This window comes from Leptodactylus fuscus, chromosome 3 (genome assembly GCF_031893055.1).
Source record: "Leptodactylus fuscus isolate aLepFus1 chromosome 3, aLepFus1.hap2, whole genome shotgun sequence".
NCBI lineage: Eukaryota > Metazoa > Chordata > Amphibia > Anura > Leptodactylidae > Leptodactylus > Leptodactylus fuscus.
In genome coordinates, this window is record NC_134267.1 from 127,120,166 (window position 1) to 127,145,328 (window position 25,163).

General features: G+C 43.1%; 1 protein-coding gene across 4 annotated transcripts in view; it reads right to left on the minus strand.

The window, feature by feature from the left end:
* MYO6 (myosin VI) overlaps positions 1-25,163 on the minus strand; it is a 227,019-nt gene that overhangs the window by 10,132 nt on the left and 191,724 nt on the right. For all 4 annotated transcript variants that reach the window (XM_075268294.1, XM_075268293.1, XM_075268292.1 and 1 more), the window contains 2 exons: positions 21,908-22,011; positions 346-477 (listed from right to left, as the gene is read on the minus strand). In XM_075268294.1, the coding sequence (XP_075124395.1) occupies positions 346-477; positions 21,908-22,011 (236 nt within the window). The remainder of the gene's footprint in view (positions 1-345; positions 478-21,907; positions 22,012-25,163) is intronic.

A 25,163-nucleotide genomic window follows, 5' to 3' on the forward strand; every position in this document is an offset into this window, starting at 1 on the left:
TATCTATAGAAATTAACTCAGTTTTTTTTAAAATAAGGATTAAGGTCTTTCGGGAGGGAATTTACTGTAGAAAAACTCATAAACAGTAGTTACAGGTATTTCTATGAGAAGCACAAATTATTTGAAGTAGTGTTTAAAGGAAATGAGAAGTATTATCCTCAAGGATTAAGTATTTAGAACAGAAATTGATTTTGGCTTTTCACAAGTGGAACAAAACGATTAAGAAAACACTTATTCAGAGCAAAGTCTAATTCCATGACCTAGCAAGTATAAATAAAGAGTAACTTTACTCAAATACTATATATTTATGTATATACAGGATATAATTACTAAGCCCAGGCTTACCATAATCCGTAACCGATTTAGGGGCACGCTGGTCAGTGTCTGCGTTGCGCTTCTTGTTCTTGGACTTCCAGGCATGATAAACTTTGAGCCGCCTATGAAATTCCTCTCTGCACGCTGCCAGCAACTCGATATCTAGTCACAACATGTATATTATGGTGGAAAAAGAAAACGATATTTTGGTTAGTGCAAGCATATGAGTTAAAGTGTGCTGCCAACAAGAGAGGAGTATCTGGTTAGGTCCCTAAATTCTTATGCAGTCATTACGCTCTAGGCTTTTTATGCCTTCAGATTTTAAGACAAGAAACCATTACGTAATAATAATTATTGCTACTAGTCCACATACAACAACTATTTCTATCACCTGGGCACCAAGGTTATCCACTCCCTTCTTCTCTTAAGGAAGCATTGTAGTGAGGGTAATCTTCTTACCTCTGGGTCCTCAGCAGGGTCATGTGAACAGCTTTCAGACTCTCCAACTTATTTGTGTACAAGAAGTCTCTGTTTATTCTTATGGCCTCAATGTGAGTCTCATAGGAATCAGCAGAGAAACTAAAATAAGAGTCTCAGTTGGTTGGAGAGTCAGAGGACCAGAAGGGAGTGGATAAATCACAAATACAGCCATAGGTAAGAGGATTATCTTCACTACAATTTATATTAAAAACAGGACAGAGTCATCACAGTTCTTCCCACAGTGCCTTAAACAGAAAGTTTACAGAGTTTTCCTCCTTTTTTTAATGTAGATTGTGAGCCCCATATAGGGATCACAATATCCATTTTTCTTTTCTTTTTTTTTTTTCATTTTAAGTATGTTTTTTGTAGAATGGGAGGAAATCCATGCAAACATGGGGAGAACACACAATCTCCCTGCAGTTTTCGTTCCTGGTGAGATTCGAACCCAGGACTCCAGAGCTGCAAGGCTGCAGTGCTAACCACTGAGCCACCGTGCTGCCCCTCCTCCCTGGACTTTCTGTTACAATTATATCTATGGGGAAACCGCTGGCATTTCCGTAGGTATAATTAAACATGCTGCAATTTCCAAAACCGCACAGTTTTGGAAATTGCGGCGTGTCCACACAGCGGTTTTTACTGCAAAGTGGGCATGGGATTCGCTAGAATCCCATCCACTTTGCCTGTACTGTAAAACGCCGCGATTTTTCCCGCGGCAGCAAATCTCCTCAGGTCTCCTGACTAGAGATGAGCGAACACTAAAATGTTCGAGGTTCGAAATTCGATTCGAACAGCCGCTCAATGTTCGTGTGTTCGAACGGGTTTCGAACCCCATTATAGTCTATGGGGAACAGATACTCGTTAAGGGGGAAACCCAAATCCGTGTCTGGAGGGTCACCAAGTCCACTATGACACCCCAGGAAATGATGCCAACACCTCTGGAATGACACTGGGACAGCAGGGGAAGCATGCCTGGGGGCATCTAACACACCAAAGACCCTCTATTACCCCAACATCACTGCCTAACAACTACACACTTTCCACATTCAAAAAAACCTCTATCAAAGTGGGAAAATACCTGGAAACCTTCTTTACTCCCCAAATGGATGGACACAAACCCCAATTTAAGCTCAACAAACAGTAACAACCACCCCTTTAAATCACGTTCCCCATGACAACCACAAATGGAATAGGCAATGGGAATTCCAAAAGCCCTCACCCTTAACTGTCATTTTGAGTGTGTGTGTGTGTGTGTGTGTGTGTGTGTGTGTGTGTGATGTGGTAAGACCTTCCAAAATTCACTTTTCTAGCCCTTAACATGAGCCCTTCCAAACAAAGTTACATGACCTTAAGCTGAGCTACCAGCAGAGATTGAGGCCCTTGGCATGAGTAGAGCCTTGCACCAGCAGTGTTTTCGGCACTTAGGGTGAGTTGACCCTTGTACCAGCGTGTGTCCCTTAACATCAGGCGGGCCCTAAGTTCTGCGCTTTGCACAAAAGTTCCACATTAACTAGGCTGAATGGTACAAAGATTAGTAGGCCCGAGAACCAGGAACAGGTCTTGCAATGGCTGTCGGATAACGCTTAAAGCACATTGTCCACCAGCCAGTCAGCCTCTACCTCCTCTTACCCAACAGTCTTGTCCTCCTTCCACCCAAAATTCCCAATCTTCCCAGAACAATAACCCCAACTGTCCCTGCTCCCCAGAGCTGTTCTCCCTTCCTTTGACTGTACCGCAACCTGCCCCTCCATTTCGCGATTCCACGGACCTAACAGACGAGTATCTGTGTCCAGATGCTCAAACACTAGAGTCTCCTCCATTCCATCTCCGGTCGATTTGGTGGCGGATGACCAGCAACCCACCCTCATCGACGACGATGAGACGCAGTTGCTGTCAGGGCAGCCAGTTGACATGCGCATTGTGCAGGAGGAGGAGGCGAGACAGGAGTTGGAAGAGGAGGTGGTGGACGACGAGGACACCGACCCCACCTGGACAAGGCAGATGTCAAGCTGGGAAAGTAGTGTGGATGTTGAGGCAGGTGCAGCACCAAAAAGGGTAGCTAGAGGCAGAGACATGTCCAGAGGCAGAGGTCAGCTGCTTTGCCGAAGCCAGGCCAGACCCGGAATGTCCGAAGATGTTCCCTTTTGTACCCAGCCCAGAAAAACTCCCCCATCGAGGGCACGTTTCTTGAAGGTGTAGAGTTTTTTCAAGGAATGCGCCGAGGACAGATATAGTGTCGTCTACACAATTTGCCTCTCGAAATCGAGTAGGGGCCCTGAGAAGAGCAACCTGTCCACCACTTCAATGCACCGTCATTTGGAATCCAAGCAATGGAATCAGTGGCAGGCAGCAACGGCAGGACAAACGTCGCCCGCCGTTCATGCCACTGCCTCTGCTCACAGTGCTGGCGATGCACTCCAGAGGACGAGCCAGGACATCACTTCATCTGCCTCCGCCACTTTGTTGACTTCTCCCTCATCCTCCCCTGTTTCTGTCTTATCTCCTTCTCCTGCACCATCAAAGGCACCATCAGGCGCTTCTTTACAACAACCCACCATCTCTCAGACATTGGAGCGCCGGCAGAAATACACCGCTAACCACCCACCCACGCAAGCCTAGAACGCCAACATCGCTAAACTGCTGGCCCAGGAGAGGTTGGCGTTCCGGCTTGTTGAAACTCCCGCCTTCCCGGACCTGATGGCAACTGTGGCACCTCACTATGCCGTCCCTAGCCGTCTCAACTTCTCCCGGTGTGGCGTCCCCGCCTTGCACCAGCACGTGTCACTCAACATCAGGTGGGCCCTTAGTTCCGCGCTTTGCTGCAAGGTCCACTTGACCACCGACACTTGGACAAGCGCCTGTGGTCAGGGATGCTGCAGTGCTTATCTTTAATGACAGGCAGGGTGAATGTGGTGGAGTCTGTTCCCCGGGTGCAAACTGGGGTGGCCTATCTCCTCTCCCAGGCCAAAATTCATGGCAGGAGTAGACTGAAACCCTACGACGCTGCAACCTCCACCACAGCTACTAGCGGCAAACGCTAAAACACTGGTGTGGGGAGACGTCAGCAGGCGGTGCTGAAGCTCATCAGCTTGGGGGACAGACAGCACAGTGCCTCCGAGGTCAGGGATGCCATCCTGGCTGAGATGGCATTTTTTTTTCCCTGCTACACCTGGGGCCTGGCATTTTTACGCCTGTGATAATGGCTGGAACCTGGTAGCGGCTCTGGAGCTTGCCAGCCTCCAACACGTTCCATGTTTGGCCCACGTCTAACCTAGTGGTGCAAAGTTTTTTAAAAACATACCCAAATGTACCGAAGCTACTGTTGAAAATGCGGCGCTTGTGCGCCCACTTTTGCAAGTGCACAGGAGTCGCTGCTAGCCTAAAAACACTCTAGCAAGGCCTACATCTGTCCAAACACAGGCTGTTGTCCGTCATTCACACACGCTGAAACCCTACAATACCATATCTTGAGCAGGGTGTGTGAGCTGCACAGACCTTTGATGGAGTTCCATCTACAAAACCCAAGGGTTCCTCAAAGTCAGCAACCAAAGTTTCTGCACCATGAGTTTCCAGGGGTGGCAGAGTTATGGCTAGGGGAAGAGGCATGGATAGGGATGATGTCTAGGGGCAAAAGCAGTGTGGATGTGGAGGCAAGCTAAGCAGGAAAAACTGGGGGTACAAGCTAAGGCATGGACTGGGGTGATGTCTAGGGGCAAAAGCAGTGTGGATGTGGAGGCAAGCTAAGCAGGAAAAACTGGGGGTACAAGCTAAGGCATGGACTGGGGTGATGTCTAGGGGCAAAAGCAGTGTGGATGTGGAGGCAAGCTAAGCAGGAAAAACTGGGGATACAAGCTAAGGCATGGACTGGGGTGATGTCTAGGGGCAAAAGCAGTGTGGATGTGGAGGCAAGCTAAGCAGGAAAAACTGGGGGTACAAGCTAAGGCATGGACTGGGGTGATGTCTAGGGGCAAAAGCAGTGTGGATGTGGAGGCAAGCTAAGCAGGAAAAACTGGGGGTACAAGCTAAGGCATGGACTGGGGTGATGTCTAGGGGCAAAAGCAGTGTGGATGTGGAGGCAAGCAAAGCAGGGAAAATGGTGGCTAGAGGCAAAGGGATGTCCATAGGCAGCAAGGGCAAAGATGCAAAACTCTCCCGTTTCAAGAATTTTCCTGACTTGTTTCCCCACAAAACATTCCTGGGAGGAGGGCTGAAACACCACCCTCCTCCTCCTCCGCTGTTAGATTTACCCCAGCTACGAGCTGAAAACGCTGCAACACTGGTGTGGGGAGACGTCAGCAGGCTGGGCTGAAGCTCATCAGCTTGGGAGACGGACAGCACACTGCCTCTGAGGTCAGGGATGCCATCCTGGATGAGATGGCAATTTGTTTATCCCCGCTGCCCCTGGGGCCAGGTTTTTTAGCTTGTTGGAGGGCTCTGGAGCTTGCCAGCCTCCAACACGTTCCATGCCTGGCCCACATGTTCAATGTAGTGGTGCAATGATTTTTAAAAACATACCCCAAATTAGCTGAGCTAAGGGTGAAAGTGCGGCACTTGGACACCCACTTTCCCAAGTCTACAGTACCTGGAGCTAGCCGCAATACACTCCAGCAAGGCCTACATCTGCCTGAAGCACCTACTGTTGTGTGAGGTCACCACACGCTCTAACCCTAGATACCGTATGTTCAGCAGGGTGTGTGAGCAGCAGAGACCTTTGATGGAGTACCAGCTACAAAACCCAAGGGTTCCTCAGAGTCAGCTCCCTCACTTTCTGCACCATGAGTTTCCATGGGTGGCAGACTTATGGCTAGAGGCACAGGCATGGATAGGGGTGATGTGTAGGGGCAAAAGCAGTGTGGATGTGGAGGCAAGCTAAGCAGCAAAAACTGGGGGTACAAGCAGCCGGTGACATCATCACTGACAAGCACAGCTGTCTGTCAGCTGACAGGCTGACTTTCACCAAAATGAACAGACAATGGATAGACTCATCATATACATGTCAGTTACATGACAAATTTAGTGCAATTTGCAAGTCCAAGATGGTTTGGAGATCTGCGGAGAGGAATCTCACCACCTCTTGCGGGTGCCATCATTTGGAAGGCAAGCCCTGGGCTCAGTGGGTGAGAGCAAGCGCAGGATAATCGTCGTTTGGCCTGGCGGCCACTGCCTCTTCCACTGTTGACAGGGCTGGCGCTGCAGTCCAGACCAGGAGCCAGGACACCTCCACATCTGCCTCTGACACTTTGGGGAGTTCACCCTTATCCTCACCTTTTCCTGCCATTTCTCCTTTTGCCCGCGCCATCATGCGCCTCTTCCCAGCAACTCCCCATCTCCCAAGCCTTTCATTTCATGCTAAAGTACAGCGCAACCCACCCACATGCCCAAGGCTTCAACGGCCTCATCTCAAGAAATCTGGCCCAGGAGATGTTGGAATCCCGGCTGGGGGACACTCTGCCCTTTTTGGGCAGAGTGTCTACTGCGCCACCGCACTGTGCCGTCCACACCAGCACTTTCCCCCAAACATGAGGCGGTCCCTAAATTCAGCGCTTAGCCCTAAAGTTCCATGTGACCAGTTACGAATGGACAAGTGCATGCGGACAGGGACGCTACCTTTCAATTTGGGCACAGTGGTTGAATGTAGTTGAGGCGTGGACCGGGTCGCAAAATGTGGTGGCCTGACTTGTCTCCCCACACAACATTCCTGGGAGGAGGGCTGAAACACCACCCTCCTCCGCTGTTAAATTGACCCCAGCTACGAGCTGGAAACGCTGCAACACTGGTGTGGGGAGACGTCAGCGGGCCGTGCTGAAGCTCATCAGCTTGGGGGCCAGACAGCACACTGCCTACAAAGTGAGTCATGCCATCCTCGATGAGACGGCAATGTGGTTTTTGCCACTGCACCTGGGCCCAGGCATGTTGTCATGTGTGATAATGGCCGTAACCTGGGATTGGCTCTGTAGCTTGGCAGCCTGCAACATATTCCATGCCTGGGCCACGTTTTTAACTCATTGCTGCTAATCTTTTGAAAAAGGTACCCCAATGTTCCTGAGCTACTGGTGAAAGTGTGGCGCTTGTGCGGATAGTTTTTAAAGTGTATAGTTGCCGCTGCTAGCTTCTATGCACTCCTACAACGCCTGTACCTGCTGGAACAACGGCTGTTGTGCGACGTCTCCACACTGCTGGCACTAAACATATCATGTGTTGAGCAGAGTGTGTGAGCAGCACAGACCTTTGATGTAGTTCCAACTCCAAAACCCTCGGGTTCGTCAAAGTCAACTCCCTCAGTTGCTCAACCATGAGTGGCCATGGGTGGCAGACTTATGTGAAATCCCATCCCATCCATTGCAATGGACACGAAACATTAGCATGCGCTCAGCACAACTTCGGATATGGCAGATGCGTTAAACAGGGTGCAGGGTACAACACAGACCAGGCCCGAGCACCAGGAACAGGTGTTAGAAATACTGCAGCATCTGCCATTTCCTTCCAATTTTGGGGTTTTGGACCCGCCACCGACTTGTCTGGACCTAAGTGGGGATCATGAGACACAGTTGCCATCAAGGCAAGCTGTGGTCATGTGCGGTTTGCAGTAAGGGGGCAGTGCGCAATTGGAAGAGGAGTTGGTGGATGACGAGGCCACCGACCCCACATGGACAGGGGTGATGTCTAGGGGCTAAAGCAGTGTAGATGTAGAGGGAAGCTAAATCAACAAAAAACCTGGGTAGAAGCAAAGGCATAAACTGGGGTGATGTTTAGGGGTGAAAGCAGAGTAGATGTGGAGGGAAGCTAAGCAGCAAAAACAGTGGGTAGAAGCAAAGGCATGCAAAACTCTACCCTGTTGGAAGACTTATTCCTAGGTCTGGAACACGTTAATGGCCCCCCTGGACAAATTACTGCCACTCAGGGGCCTAGTGTCACCAGGAGGGACAAGTATAGGCGCATGTTGTGGGAATACCTGGCCGACACCAGCTCTGTCCTCTCCGATCCCTCTGTGCTCTACAGCCTAAACTTATTTTCTCATCTTTTTTTCTGAACTGCACATCTCTTGCCTGCTTCCTTTGGGATCTTAGAAATGGTGGTCCACTTCCACAGATGGTAACTTCAATAGACAGTGTAACGGGAGTAGCTGAGGGATCGCTGTCTTAACCACTTTTTGGCACAAAATTAACTTCCAAAGCCAAATATGGTGCAAGTATATGATGCAAGGACACCTACACACCTATCTCTGACACATTGGGGAGTTCACCCTCATGCGCCCTTTTGGCCTGCACCATCATGCGCCTCTTCCCAGCCACTCCACATTTCCCAAGCTTTTCATTGCAGGCAGAAGTACAATACAACCCACCCCCATGCCCAAGCCTGTAACAGCCTCATCGATAAACTGCTGGCCCTGGAGATGTTGGTGTTTGTTTATGCTTCTGGAGACCCAGGCCTTCCGTCAGCAGATGGCAGCTGGGGCACCTCCCTATGCTGGGCCTAGCCGTTACTACTTCTCTTGGTGTGCTGTCTCTGCCTTGCGCCTGCATGTGTCCCATAACATCAGTCGGGCCCAGAGCTCTGCGCTTTGCTGCAAGGTCCACTTGACCACCGACACATGGACAAGCGCCTGTGGTCAGGGATGCTGCAGTGCTTATCTTTAATGACAGGCAGGGTGAATGTGGTGGAGTCTGTTCCCCGGGTGCAAACTGGGGTGGCCTATCTCCTCTCCCAGGCCAAAATTCATGGCAGGAGTAGACTGAAACCCTACGAAGCTGCAACCTCCACCCCAGCTACTAGCGGAAAACACTGTAACACTGGCATGGGGAGATGTCAGTAGGCCGTGCTGAAACTGATCAGCTTAGGGGACAGACAGCACAGTGCCTCCGAGGTCAGGGATGCCATCCTGGCTGAGATGCCATTTTTTTTTCCCTGCTACACCTGGGGCCTGGCATTTTTGCGCCTGTGATAATGGCTGGAACCTGGTAGCAGATCTGGAGCTTGCCAGACTCAAACACGGTCCACGCATGGCCCACGTTTTCCAACTTGTTGGTGCCATGTTTCTTTGAAACCTACACCATTGTGCCTGATATACAGGTCAAAGTGGGGCCATTTTCGTAAGTGAGAACTAGCCTCTGCTAGGCAGAAAACATTCAGAGCACACTCCTCTCATCTTCGCACCGTTGGCTGGCGGAGGAAGACGAGGGGGTTGGAGTGGCATCTGATGTCCCTATCCCACACGAGGCTAGAGGGTGCACTTCAGTGCATCCCATTGCTTCACCACAAATGGTGTGAAGGGGAGTGGAAAATGGAGGAAATGGAGAGTGACCCTTACAGTTGGGGCCAGCAAAGGCATGCCAAGTAACACACTGGCACACATGGCTGACTTCATCTTGGGTTGCTTTTCAACACATATTTCACATCATGAAGAACAAATAATACTGGATTTTTTCAAGCCTCGAACCCCGGTCTAGGTCTAATGTCTGTTCCTTTCTTATATTAGGGGAGAGGGAAAAAAAATTACTTCAGTGATACGTTTAGCGTACATAGACTGACTATTAATGTGTATCCCACTTAGTGTTGTTAGGGTTACACACCGTCACAACCTGGCTAAAGCTTCTATAGCTGTTAATAAAGTCAACATAACTTTACGGTATCCAAAAAGACAGCTGGTACCGACAGAGAGCAAGACAAATGTCACCCAAAGCTGTGAGCTCTGAACACCCACAGTGACTTTGGCGTCATCATCATTATAAGGGAGCGGGTGGTAATAAATAACTTGGCAGTGCCTAAAACCCAAAAAGCTTATACAACTATATTTACATTAAGATACACAAATGAAACTTTTCAGTAGCATGTCATGAGACAAGCTGATAAGATCTTCCTTTGTGCAGTGCTATTTGAAAGTTAAACGCTGCCTTTATTTTAATTCTGGAGAAGGTGCAGACATTAGATTTAGAACATGTTGTCTTCATTGTCCAAATCCTCTATATAGGTAACGTGTTTTTCGGGCCGAGCTGTCTGGGAACGAGCTGGTGCAGCACTGACAACCTGGGTGAATATGGCAAGAGCCTGAGATGTAGGGTGAATGAATCCCCAAATTATTTGTGGAATTCCCAGTGAGACAATGGCACTGTATACCAGTATTAAAAATTGTGGGTGCACATAACCCCCATATATTCTTTGAATTCCCAGTGAGACAATGGAACTGTATAACAGTATTAAAAATTGTGGGTGCACGTAACCCCCATATATTCTTTGAATTCCCAGTCAGACAATGGCACTGTATAGCAGTAGCAAAAATTGTGGGTGCACGTCACCCCAATATATTCTTTGAATTCCCAGTCAGACAATGGCACTGTATACCAGTAGTAAAAATTGTGGGTGCACATAACCCCCATATATTCTTTGAATTCCCAGTCAGACAATGGCACTATATACCAGTATTAAAAATTGTGGGTGCACATAACCCCCATATATTCTTTGAATTCCCAGTCAGACAATGGCACTGTATACCAGTATTAAAAATTGTGGGTGCACATAACCCCCATATATTCTTTGAATTCCCAGTCAGACAATGGCACTGTATACCAGTAGTAAAAATTGTGGGTGCACATAACCCCAATATATTCTTTGAATTCCCAGTCAGACAATGGCACTGTATACCAGTATTAAAAATTGTGGGTGCACATAACCCCCATATATTCTTTGAATTCCCAGTGAGACAATGGAACTGTATAGCAGTAGCAAAAATTGTGGGTGCACGTAACCCCCATATATTCTTTGAATTCCCAGTCAGACAATGGCACTATATACCAGTATTAAAAATTGTGGGTGCACATAACCCCCATATATTCTTTGAATTCCCAGTCAGACAATGGCACTGTATACCAGTATTAAAAATTGTGGGTGCACATAACCCCCATATATTCTTTGAATTCCCAGTGAGACAATGGAACTGTATAGCAGTAGCAAAAATTGTGGGTGCACGTAACCCCCATATATTCTTTGAATTCCCAGTCAGACAATGGCACTATATACCAGTATTAAAAATTGTGGGTGCACATAACCCCCATATATTCTTTGAATTCCCAGTCAGACAATGGCACTGTATACCAGTAGTAAAAATTGTGGGTGCACATAACCCCCATATATTCTTTGAATTCCCAGTCAGACAATGGCACTGTATACCAGTATTAAAAATTGTGGGTGCACATAACCCCCATATATTCTTTGAATTCCCAGTGAGACAATGGAACTGTATAGCAGTAGCAAAAATTGTGGGTGCACATAACCCCCATATATTCTTTGAATTCCCAGTCAGACAATGGCACTGTATACCAGTAGTAAAAATTGTGGGTGCACATAACCCCCATATATTCTTTGAATTCCCAGTCAGACAATGGCACTGTATACCAGTATTAAAAATTGTGGGTGCACATAACCCCCATATATTCTTTGAATTCCCAGTGAGACAATGGAACTGTATAGCAGTAGCAAAAATTGTGGGTGCACGTAACCCCCATATATTCTTTGAATTCCCAGTCAGACAATGGCACTATATACCAGTATTAAAAATTGTGGGTGCACATAACCCCCATATATTCTTTGAATTCCCAGTCAGACAATGGCACTGTATACCAGTAGTAAAAATTGTGGGTGCACATAACCCCCATATATTCTTTGAATTCCCAGTCAGACAATGGCACTGTATACCAGTATTAAAAATTGTGGGTGCACATAACCCCCATATATTCTTTGAATTCCCAGTGAGACAATGGAACTGTATAGCAGTAGCAAAAATTGTGGGTGCACGTAACCCCCATATATTCTTTGAATTCCCAGTCAGACAATGGCACTATATACCAGTATTAAAAATTGTGGGTGCACATAACCCCCATATATTCTTTGAATTCCCAGTCAGACAATGGCACTGTATACCAGTAGTAAAAATTGTGGGTGCACATAACCCCAATATATTCTTTGAATTCCCAGTCAGACAATGGCACTGTATACCAGTATTAAAAATTGTGGGTGCACATAACCCCCATATATTCTTTGAATTCCCAGTCAGACAATGGCACTGTATACCAGTATTAAAAATTGTGGGTGCACATAACCCCCATATATTCTTTGAATTCCCAGTGAGACAATGGAACTGTATAGCAGTAGCAAAAATTGTGGGTGCACGTAACCCCCATATATTCTTTGAATTCCCAGTCAGACAATGGCACTATATACCAGTATTAAAAATTGTGGGTGCACATAACCCCCATATATTCTTTGAATTCCCAGTCAGACAATGGCACTGTATACCAGTAGTAAAAATTGTGGGTGCACATAACCCCCATATATTCTTTGAATTCCCAGTCAGACAATGGCACTGTATACCAGTATTAAAAATTGTAGATGCACATAACCCCCATATATTCTTTGAATTCCCAGTGAGACAATGGAACTGTATAGCAGTAGCAAAAATTGTGGGTGCACGTAACCCCCATATATTCTTTGAATTCCCAGTCAGACAATGGCACTATATACCAGTATTAAAAATTGTGGGTGCACATAACCCCCATATATTCTTTGAATTCCCAGTCAGACAATGGCACTGTATACCAGTAGTAAAAATTGTGGGTGCACATAACCCCCATATATTCTTTGAATTCCCAGTCAGACAATGGTACTGTATACCAGTATTAAAAATTGTGGGTGCACATAACCCCCATATATTCTTTGAATTCCCAGTGAGACAATGGAACTGTATAGCAGTAGCAAAAATTGTGGGTGCACGTAACCCCCATATATTCTTTGAATTCCCAGTCAGACAATGGCACTATATACCAGTATTAAAAATTGTGGGTGCACATAACCCCCATATATTCTTTGAATTCCCAGTCAGACAATGGCACTGTATACCAGTAGTAAAAATTGTGGGTGCACATAACCCCAATATATTCTTTGAATTCCCAGTCAGACAATGGCACTGTATACCAGTATTAAAAATTGTGGGTGCACATAACCCCCATATATTCTTTGAATTCCCAGTCAGACAATGGCACTGTATACCAGTATTAAAAATTGTGGGTGCACATAACCCCCATATATTCTTTGAATTCCCAGTGAGACAATGGAACTGTATAGCAGTAGCAAAAATTGTGGGTGCACGTAACCCCCATATATTCTTTGAATTCCCAGTCAGACAATGGCACTATATACCAGTATTAAAAATTGTGGGTGCACATAACCCCCATATATTCTTTGAATTCCCAGTCAGACAATGGCACTGTATACCAGTATTAAAAATTGTGGGTGCACATAACCCCCATATATTCTTTGAATTCCCAGTGAGACAATGGAACTGTATAGCAGTAGCAAAAATTGTGGGTGCACGTAACCCCTATATATTCTTTGAATTCCCAGTCAGACAATGGCACTATATACCAGTATTAAAAATTGTGGGTGCACATAACCCCCATATATTCTTTGAATTCCCAGTCAGACAATGGCACTGTATACCAGTAGTAAAAATTGTGGGTGCACATAACCCCCATATATTCTTTGAATTCCCAGTCAGACAATGGCACTGTATACCAGTATTAAAAATTGTGGGTGCACATAACCCCCATATATTCTTTGAATTCCCAGTCAGACAATGGCACTGTATACCAGTATTAAAAATTGTGGGTGCACATAACCCCCATATATTCTTTGAATTCCCAGTGAGACAATGGAACTGTATAGCAGTAGCAAAAATTGTGGGTGCACGTAACCCCCATATATTCTTTGAATTCCCAGTCAGACAATGGCACTATATACCAGTATTAAAAATTGTGGGTGCACATAACCCCCATATATTCTTTGAATTCCCAGTCAGACAATGGCACTGTATACCAGTAGTAAAAATTGTGGGTGCACGTAACCCCCATATATTCTTTGAATTCCCAGTCAGACAATGGCACTATATACCAGTAGTAAAAATTGTGGGTGCACATAACCCCAATATATTCTTTGAATTCCCAGTGAGACAATGGCACTGTATACCAGTATTAAAAATTGTGGGTGCACATAACCCCCATATATTCTTTGAATTCCCAGTGAGACAATGGCACTGTATAGCAGTAGCAAAAATTGTGGGTGCACGTCACCCCAATATATTCTTTGAATTCCCAGTCAGACAATGGCACTATATACCAGTAGCAAAAATTGTGGGTGTATATAGCCCCAATTCTATTGCTAGGGGACTTGCAGGGTATTTCTGAGGTGAAGGTGGGGGGGCACACCGTTGGAACGGGGATTTGGGGTGTATATATGGGGTATACGGGAATACACTGTCAGTGTGTTCCATTCAGGATCCTGGGAAAGCTGGGTTGCGGCGATTGAGCCCGTCAGTGCCACGTTACACTGACAAGCTTCTCCCTGGAATTGAAGTTATATGTAAGCCCAATATATTCTTTGAATTCCCAGTGAGACAATGGCACTATATGGCAGTAGCAAAAATAGTGGGTGTATATAGCCCCAATCCTATTGCTAGGGGACTTGCAGGGTATTTCTGGGGTGAAGGTGGGGGGGCACACCGTTGGAACGGGTATCGGGGGTATATATCGGGTATACGGGAATACACTGACAGTGTATTCCCTTCAGGATCCTGGGAAAGCTGGGTTGCGGCGATTGAGCCCGTCAGTGCCACGTTACACTGACAAGCTTCTCCCTGGAATTTAGCTCTTATAAGAGCTGTTGGTTGTCTTCTCCTTCCTATCCTAGCCTGTCCCTGCCTACCCAGAATCTAACCCCTAGCTAACTGGACGGAAACCTCCGTCCTCGGTGAATTGCAAGCTCAGAATGACGCGAAGCTGGGCGGCGCTGTTCTTTTAAATTAGAGGTCACATGTTTTCGGCAGCCAATGGGTTTTGCCTACTTTTTTCAACGTCACCGGTGTCGTAGTTCCTGTCCCACCTACCCTGTGCTGTTATTGGAGCAAAAAAGGCGCCAGGGAAGGTGGGAGGGGAATCGAGTAATGGCGCACTTTACCACGCGGTGTTCGATTCGATTCGAACATGCCGAACAGCCTAATATCCGATCGAACATGAGTTCGATAGAACACTGTTCGCTCATCTCTACTCCTGACATGTCCAAGTACAAAACCTCATCCTTTATGATATAATAATTCAGAAGCATCTTTTATTATAACTCTGCTCAACTACAAATAGTATTCTAGTTTGCGTTTGAGTCTATTCACTGTATTGTAGATCTCGGCTTATAATCTTGGAATGTAAACCTGTATTTTTCTTCCCAGGGGTTTACATGATGGTCACACAGGTGCACGGCTCATATCTGTAGTGTGACACACTGTGCACCTGTGTGTGACCATGACATGACCAGCGGAGATTTTTTTTTTTTCAATCCACTGGGAGTGAAGAAAAAAAAAAAGAAAACTGTAAGCAGAGATCTAAAAAAAAGAATGATGAAAAATATATAAAATTTTATTTCATGAAATGAATAGGCTTTATTTGATTCAACCAGAATCCTCCCTTTAACAAATCAACCCCTTTATATATCTTGCAATGTATAAATTGTTCATGAAAAACAGATTATATTATCCTGTTTGTTGCTTTTGGTTTCTTGTTTATAAAATGGATTTCATAAATCGGCAATGTATGTTATTTGAACTACATGTAGAAGTGACAGATGAACAATTTGTGATCTAAAATGAAAGGACATGTTCATGAATAAGCTATGAAACACTTTATGTGAGATATATAATATAAGAGGACTCCCCCTCCCCTGTATATCACCACTGACTTTATAGTTATGGAAGAAAGGTATCTGCTCCAAGACATGATTTACATATATTACTAAATATATAAATATATGAGGATACACTTTCCAAGAACAGAAAAAAATAAATGAAATAAAGTACAAAAACACAAGAACAATACAAAACATTTCAAGAAAATCCCGGATGACACAGTTCTGTTGGCTGATGACCTTCATATTTCCAAGAGCCATGGACCTTGAGAGAATTTTCCCACCACAACCATTTATCCACTATAGACAGCAGATTGAAAAGGCTGTATTCATTTCAAGTGGACTGGTGGAGATAGCCAAGCTTTGGACTCAATACCTGGAGGTCCCATCAAAATGAATGGAGTGGAGATTGCATTTCCAACCACGGCTCCATTTAGACTGGAGTGCACAACATCCCTGTTCTCTTACCCAATGGGGGGTACCATCAGCCAGACCCCCACTGATCTGCTGAAACTAATACCCTATCCTGTGGATAAAGGATAAGTTGCTGTAGTGATAAAACCCCTCTAAGCAATGTCCCTTTATGGAGTGTAGTGTAAAAGGCATGACGGAATATGTAGAAAGTCATAGTATGTTAAGAAGCTTCTTGCACTTTTAAAGGATTGTGTAAAGATACCTATACATATTTAGTCCAAGGTCAGTTTTTACAGCTTGAATCATATATCATATGAAGTTACTCCTGACACCATATATAGCTTATGTAAGATCATTTGCAGGTACTAAACGTGAAAGACCTTTTACTGCAGCCATGTGACATTCCCTGTTCCAATATATCTAATCTTTCAATGCAGATAGCACTGGCAATGCCAATATTGTCTCAATAGGATCTTAGTGGGATGTTATGATGTTCTCACTAACATAATGTTACGTCCATGGATGGAATAAAGTCATTGTACACTGTAACTGTATTGTGCTAATAGCACCAAGGAAGGCAGAGATGGGGAGTTTTCTGACATTTATAACTACTACTAGCTGTTACCCGCGACTTTGTCTGCGGTGATTGTAGAAGTTTGTATATACCGGCATGGGTAAGGTTTTCGTACTGTGTATAAGGTATGGGATATGAAATGTAACTTTGTATCTTGTTTTTGCTGTAATTCAGAGAATACGTGAGACTTTTGTGGTGAAGTGAATTTGTATTTGAGCTGCTATACGGTGTTGTTATAAACTTTACATAGTGACTTTGGGACCGAAGTATTTGAAGTTAACCCTTTCCCGCCGATGGCATTTTTTGATTTTAGTTTTTGACTCCCCTCCTTCTAAACCCCATAACTTTTTTATTTCTCCGCTCCCAGAGCCATATGAGGTCTTAATTTTTCCTGGGAAAAATTTTTCTTCATGATGCCACCATTATTTATTCTATATAATGTACTGGGAAGCAGGGAAAAAATTCAGAATGGGGTGGATTTGAAGAAAAAATGTATGTCTGCGACTTTCTTACGGGCTTTGGTTTTACGGCGTTCAATGTGCAACCAAAATGACATGTCCCCTGTATTCTGTGTTTCGTTACGGTTCCGGGGATACCAAATTTATATAGTTTTATTTACATTTTGACTCCTTAAAAAAAATCCAAAACTGTGTTAAAAATGTATTTTTTGAAAAGTCGCCATATTCCGACAGGCGTTAACTTTTTTATACGTAAGTGTACGGGGATGTATAGGGCGTCTTTTTTGGGGGGACCGGGTGTACTTTGTAGTTCTACCATTTTCGGGACATGTTATTGCTTTGATCACTTTTTATTCAAATTTTTATCAGAATCAAAACAGTGAAAAAATGGCGTTTTGGCACTTTTGACCATTTTTCCCGCTACGGCGTTTACCGAACAGGAAAAATATTTGTATAGCTTTGTAGAGCGGGCGATTTCGGACGTGGGGATACCTAACATGTATGTGTTTCACAGTTTTTAACTACTTTTATATGTGTTGTAGGGAAAGGGGGGTGATTTGAATTTTTAATCCTTTTTATTTATTTTTTTATATTTTTTTTAATTTTTTTTTAAACTCTTTTTTTTTGCATTTATTAGACCGCCTAAGGGTATTGACATGGGTGGGCGGTGTCACGGATTGTCAGAGCGGTGGGGGTCGGCAAACATGGCTGCTCCGGAGCGTTAAAGAGAGCCTCCTGGAGTATCGTTAAGGTGAGGGGCAAAGTGGTAAAGTATATGTATATGTGATTGTGTGGGGTTAGGGGCTAGGCTGTAGAGGGCAATATGAATTTTGTGGCTTGCTATGGTCCAAAGTGTGTGAGATTGCAGAGATGGTGGTGTGAGTTTGGGTTTTGTGGGGGTCCTGGCACAAACGTATGTGCGCTATTGTGACGAAAAGTAGCCTATTGTTTAATCGGGTGTATTAACTATGTTTGTGAAAAATTTCAGCCAAATCGGTGGAGCGGTTTTTCCGTGATTGAGGAACAAACATCCGAACATGCAAACATCCAAACCCACAAACTTTCACATTTATAATATTAATAGGATACGTATAATAAGCCAGCCAAGAACTGGCAGAATTGACTATGCTTGATAGACCTGCATGGAAGGGTTATTTCACATATTTATGTTAGCTCATGTATACTGCACACAAGGCTCATGTCTTGCACACTGGAAACCACTGTCAAGTATAAGCTCAAAGGAAAGAAATTAAGTGGAAAATTCAGAATGACACTGACTTCAAGGGATATCTGGTTCCACTGGAGACTGCTTATTCATAATATACTTCTATGCATGTCAGTGTTCCCAGCTGTTTCGTACAACTGTGTTCTAAATTATTCATTGTACCATGACATTCAATTCAGAACAAGCCTCTATAAAAAGTATAAAAAAAAATATTTGCTCATTTGTCAAACAGCTTAAGCCTAGTGTTTAGGGCAAGGAGGCCAACATTGTAAGGTTATAAGGGAGTATGTACATTTATGTACTCTTCTCACAGTCCCTGTCACTTTATTTCTACCAATTACAAAAGCTTCCTTAACTTTGTACCTACAGTTTTTATTTATTGCCAAATATTAGCTTTTCTGCTGGATTTGCAAACCTTTAGTTAAAAAAAATAAATAATCTAGACCGTATATATGTATAAGGACTAGACCGAGTAGTATTGGATGGAATACCTCCCCTGCATAGGTATTGGTGTAAAAAAAAAAAGCGCCAGGGAAGGTGGGAGGGGAATCGAATTTTTACTGTGTTTACCATGTGGTATTCGATCAAGTACACCAATACCTATGCAGGGGAAGTACTCGATCGAATACTACTCGCTCATCTCTCATAAGGACTGCACTGTGGTTTTAGTTCATAGTAACACAACCGTTCAGCTAGATACCAATGCCATTTTGGTTTGGTTATGGTTTTAGACAGAAAAAGTAACGTTGCATGCCATCTTCCGAACCAATGTGATCAAAGTCTTATCTGTATAACCTTAGCCTTATTACTGTCCGTTACTTGCTCAGTAAAATGGGTTTTATCTGCCAATGTTAAAAAACATGTACAATGACTCCCACTAAGTAACTTTTCCAAACACATCCTTTCCTCCTAATATTATTAGAGGAGACCCTTTCTGACAAGTCTAGCCAAAATGCTTACGGGCTTGTCCAAGACCCAATTTTGTTTTGGCTACTGATGACATATCTATAGGACCGGTTTCCAGTATCTAATGAGTGGGAATATGACAACCCCACAGAAATCAGCTCATCAGGTGTATACAAGGTATAATGGCAGAAGTGAATAGGAGCAGAGCGGCCGTTCTCAGCATCAACTCTGCAGTGTATGGTCATCACTATGCAAAACACATTGAGCTTCAGACAACCCCTTTAAAGCCGATATTATGGTCACAATAAACACACCTCTAGCAATTCTACTTAACTAAACATGGTACATACTAAAATAATCAAAATTCAGTTTAGCAGGATCGCATGAAGTCCAAGTACTGCAACTGGAACAAGAATGTTAGAAAGCAGCTGAATTATGGCTGAAATGAACTAAAGGTCCTGAGCCACATGGTACAATTATTGGGCTAATGGTCAGGAATGATCATTTACAATAAGGGGTCCATGTAAATATGCAAACGACCACCTGACAAATAAGCAACGATTGGGTGACCAGGGGTTTCATACAAGAGTAAAGATTATTGGCAGAGCACTGGCCTTAGTGAACAGCAGTAAGTGCTGCCGAGAAATGCAAACTGTATGGGAGATCAACAAATCATAAATACTGTATACAGTAGCAATGACTATTCCATTTACATGCAGCAAAGAAAGGCAAGCAATGAGGAATAAATGCTCCTAAAAATATCCATCACTGAATGCCTGTCGGCCCATGTAAAGACATCTTGGGTCATGCTCAGATTCTAACACCTAAAAATTGCAGCAATCTCAATTCAACCCACAAACAGTGGAACAAGTCTGTGCAGAAATCAGCATGCAATGAACATTTCCAACATCATTATTTTATTTTGTGGAAATGCAATGCATAGAGTGAAATCTGTAGCACATTTCATGTGTTACATGTTACATGTGTTGCAGCGCAAATAAAAGCAAGTCTGTTGGCAGGAAAATCAGTCTCACATTAATGACAGTACCTTGTACAGCAGTTTCTATACTCTGTAGCGATACCCTTCTTATTCTGCATTGCAGCCCCATTTTCATGCACATGAACATCAGCTGAAAAGGACTTAGAGGGGCATTTCTTCTGCTGCTGCGGCTTCACGGTCTACTCTAAGGAATCACCCCTAACTGCCCCCCAACTCCTTTCCCACCTGCTTGAGTGACATCTCCCAAGACATATTTGGAAAGTGTAGAAGCATCTCTAGAAGGTACTATCATTAGTTTGTTACCGATTTTTCTGCTCTCAGACTCCCATTAAAGCGTAAAATGTCTGGACTTAAGCTAAAGATGACATTAAAAACTAATAATTTTTGGGTAAGAGCACTGGACATGCTCCTAAAAGCAGGAAATACAAAGAAACTGGTGCCGACAAATGGCAGATAGAGAAGGGTTAAGGGAGCGTAATCTGAGGAGGTTTATGTAACTGTAAACTGCAGCCTCATTGACTAAATTAGAATTTCCACAAACCGATCCCTAATGAAATTTTCAGAGACGCTTCAAACAGATGGAAGATCTCTAGACAAATCCTTTACCTGCACGCAAACTGTACAGAATATTCAGAGTTACTATCTGATGCCTTTAGAGTCATCTAGTATTAAACAGAGTTTCCACAAAAATGTATAGTTACTAGCCATGTTTCTACATATGTGTTATGCTCCATGTATTGTTCATTCTATTACAATCTCTGCTGTCTTCTCTAGATATAAGAGGAATACAGATCCCTGTACAATCCAGCTAGACAGAGGAGCTTTGAATGTGAGCAAAGGAGAAGCAATCGGTTTCTTCTTAGCCGCTCTTTTTTTCTAACAAACTTATCAAGGTAAAAAGAAAACCAACAATAGAGATGTCACTTGCAAGATGGAAACTGCAGAGCAGCAGCCAAGTGTAACAGATACACATAATGTAATGCAATGCTTTGCAGCCAAATACATATATACATTATCTGTCCACCAGCAATATAATCACAGAACTCCGGGACAATAAAACTCATATTCAAATCTGATTTTATTTTCATGTAGTTCTTTTTTTATTTTAGAAAAACCATCTTGTCTGAACAGCACCTTAGTATCATAAATCTTCTATGGGATGGTGTTATGGGTATGCTCTGCAGAGGTCGCTGTACAGGCAGGGGGGAGAGATGAGTTGACTTCAATGAATGGGGCCATGGAGACACATGGATTGTCACTTTATGATAATATCATATGTTTGTATTATTCCTTATGGAAATGTGTCCCATAGATTGCAAGCCCTCACGGGCAGGGCCCTCTACCCCACTGTGCCAGTCGGTCATTGTTTGTATTATATCTACCTGTATATTCTGTGTATTGTATGTAACCCCCAAATGTAAAGCACCATGGAATTAATGGTGCTATATAAATTAATAATAATAATAATAATAATAATAATAATAATAATAAATGTGACCTATGCTAAATATAAAAGTAAAAATAATTGCTTGTATTTTATTTTTGCATTTTTTTTTTCATTTACATTATTTTTTACCTGTGTTAAACCAGTAATAAAACCAAGTATAACGTTCACAAAGTAGCTGAATACAGAATGTGGTAAAGATTTCACTCCCAGCAACAGAAGTGGGTCAGCGGGTCACCTAAAGTTGTGTTCTCCCACAGGATTATAAAAATTAAGAGTTGCACACTCTCCACAGCAGCCGTCATATCGCCTCCTTAATGTGCACCTGCTTAATCACTCACACCTTGCTCTTTAATAGCTGCTTTTGTCAACTTACCACATGAAGTATTGATCGCATCTCTCAGCTCGGCATATTTCCACTTGCTCAAGTCATACTTCTTGACGCTGGCTGCGGTTTTTGTTGCTTGGACTTGTACCCCCCTATAACAGCACCAAAACACAAGTTATTTTATATAATATTGACACTAACTATTAACTACAGGCTAAACAATAAAAAGCTTTTGGAAATTACATGAGAATAGAAATCTGCAGGACGGAGGATGTAGAAAACCGACAAATGTTTGGTTTGTGCTCGGAAAGGTATATTTTAGCTTTCACTTTTGACAAAATAATAAAACGTGTGATACACTATCTGATGGCTTTATAGGAATACAGAATAGTAAAGACCTTCAATGATCTACAGCGCCAAGAAAAGCCGTCACAGCAGAAGTATTCTGATGATACCTCCGAATTACAAGCAGTTAGTCAATTGTTCTCCTGTATGGCACACAGCTTGGGCACAAGGGTCTGTTCGGTATTAAGTGCCGCTATCCACTTATCCTTCTAAATATATAAACATTGCAAGTAAATTGCAAATAGTATAAGGAATATATATAATATAGAAAGAGGCTTGACACTTTGTAGCAGACCACAGAACTCTTTCCATCCTAGCCAATACCATTCTTGAGCAGTCCTGTTAGTTTCAATCCCCGATATGAGTGTAAGGGTCCATTCCCACAGAGAAAAATGGTGAGGAATTTGGTGTGGAATTTCAGTGCTGAAAAAAAAAAAAAAAAAAAAAGCCTCCCATTGACTTCAGAAAAAGGAACCCATTGAAGTCAATGGGAGGCTTTTTTCTCAGCGCTGAAATTCCACACCATTTTCTTCCATGTGAATGCACCCTATGAAGTCTATGGTCATCTGATACCGCAAATACCTACCTAGCTGATGGTGTATTAAGGTTGATGATATCACTAACAACTGTTTTCTTTCTTTATAGGAAAGGGAACTTTTCAACTGCATCATAGTATGTTCACTTGGGCTTTTATAGCTAGACATATTGTGTGTAACAGCAGAGAATGTAAAGGTTTCCGTGTATAAAGAGTAACTTATTATTTAGAGGGAGTTGCAAAGCCTCATGGTAAGCGAGCAACAGAAATGTGAAGCTGTTATCTACTGGCAGACAGTACACTACCCCCAGAGAGAGATGCATAATAATGGGGCTACTAGACCAATGTCAGGGCCTCAGAAATTCTGTGAGACTGATACACAGCCTGAACAGAAACAGGGGAAAAAAGTACACATTGGCTGCCATTTTTTTTTAAACCCTAGAGGCCTACCAAGCATCTTTTTTTTTTTTTTTGTCTTTTAACATGAATGGAGATGAAAAGATTGTGCAAGTGAAAAATGCTAAAAGAAAAGTATTTTTTTTTTTTTACTAATTATTTATTCTTTTTCTATTCCCTGTACATCATTACGGGCACTACCATCTTGCTTGAGCTCCTCTGCTCTGTATACTGTAATTTAGTGATATGCTTTACAGTAGTCTGCTGGCTGTAGACAGCAATAGTCTGGACCCACCTCACTGAGGTCTATGGAGAGTTTTCTGGATATGCTCCGTATAGAAAAAGGGAGTAGCTAAATGGTTACATCATACAGTATCTCACAAAAGTGAGTACACCCCTCACATTTTTGTAATTATTTTATTATATTTTTTTCATGGGACAACACTGAAGATATGATACTTTGATACAATCCACAGTAGTCAGTGTACAGCTTGTATAACCGTGTAAATTTGGTGTACCATCAAATCACTCAACACACAGCCATTAATTTCTAAACCCCTGGCAACAAAAGTGAGTATAGCCCTAAGTGAAAATGGACAAATTGGGCCCCAAGTGTCAATATTATGGTGTGGCTACCATTATTTTTCAGCACTGCCTTAACCCTCTTGGTCATAGAGTTAGTCACTGGAATCCTCTTCCACTTCTTCATGACGATGTCGATTCAATGACAATTTTAATCACATATGGTAAGGTCAGAATGTTTTATTATTGGTTTGTATTGGATTTGATTGCAATTTTAGTATTGTGATTCTTATTGTGTGCAAACTCACTAGTGCACGCCCCTAATGGGCGTGCACTTTATTGTTTGTGTGATTTAAACTTGTGAATCTGAAACATGTGCCAGCTCTACCAGACTATACATTTGTAAAAGGAGCAGCTGTTTAGCTCTGAAACGCGTTATGTTTATGGTATTAATAAAGGATTTTGTTTGAAGATGTCCTGGTAAGCATGCATAATTTCTCTTCAGTCCTTCTGGAATATGTTAAGCTTCCAGTCACCGCCACGAGAGAGTGTGAGAACAATAACAACAAATTTAAAACATCTGCTCCCCATATGCACCTGAGACCTTGTAAGGGCTAGTGCACGCGGGGCAAAATCATCAGGATTTTGACGCGAAATCCGTGTAAAAATCCTGGTAAAAAACGCCCCCCTCTGCCCTTTCTTCAGGCAGAGTTCCGCCTCGTGACACCACCCTTCAGACTAGGTCCATTCAGTTGGGCCTAATTTGGAGTGGAAAGCTGCGACAGAATGTGTATACGCGGAAGCCCGTGTGAACTAGCCCTGAAACTAAGGAGTCACATGACAACAAGGAAAGAGAATGTCTAATTTGGCACAATTTGTCCATTTTCACTTAGAGGTGTACTCACTTTTGCTGCCAGAGGTGTAGACATTAATGGCAGTGTGTTGAGTGCTTTTCAGGGCACACCAAATTTACACTGTTATACAAGTTGTACACCGACTACATTAGAATTGTATCAAAGTGTCATTTGTTTAGTGTTGTCCCAGGAAAATATATAATGAAATAGTTACAAAAATGTGAGGTCGGTGTACTTACTTTTGTGAGATACTGTAGGTCACTATCTGAAATCTGTGGTGTAAATTGTGTGACTGGTAACTGTTAGTCTATTTTAGGCTTAGTGGCCAGATTACAATAGCAGGATTTGGTTTGTCTAAAACAGTTTTATGGAGGGGAAAAAAAATTATAATGACAATCTTTTAAAAAAAACTTAAAAAATAGGTCATTTTCTGGAGACATATTCTCTTTAAGCCACTCAGGGAAAAATGAATCAATAAGCCTGGGGGTATTAAAATTCAGCATTAAATGTCTAATTTCGTTGGAAATTCCAATTTCCAATTTTTGGTTCAATTTTAATTCATTCTTACCAGCTATAAAACAAAGGATTTTAGTATTTCAAGCTTGCACAATCCAACAACTTCAAACTTTGACAGTACACTTCATAGTCTTAT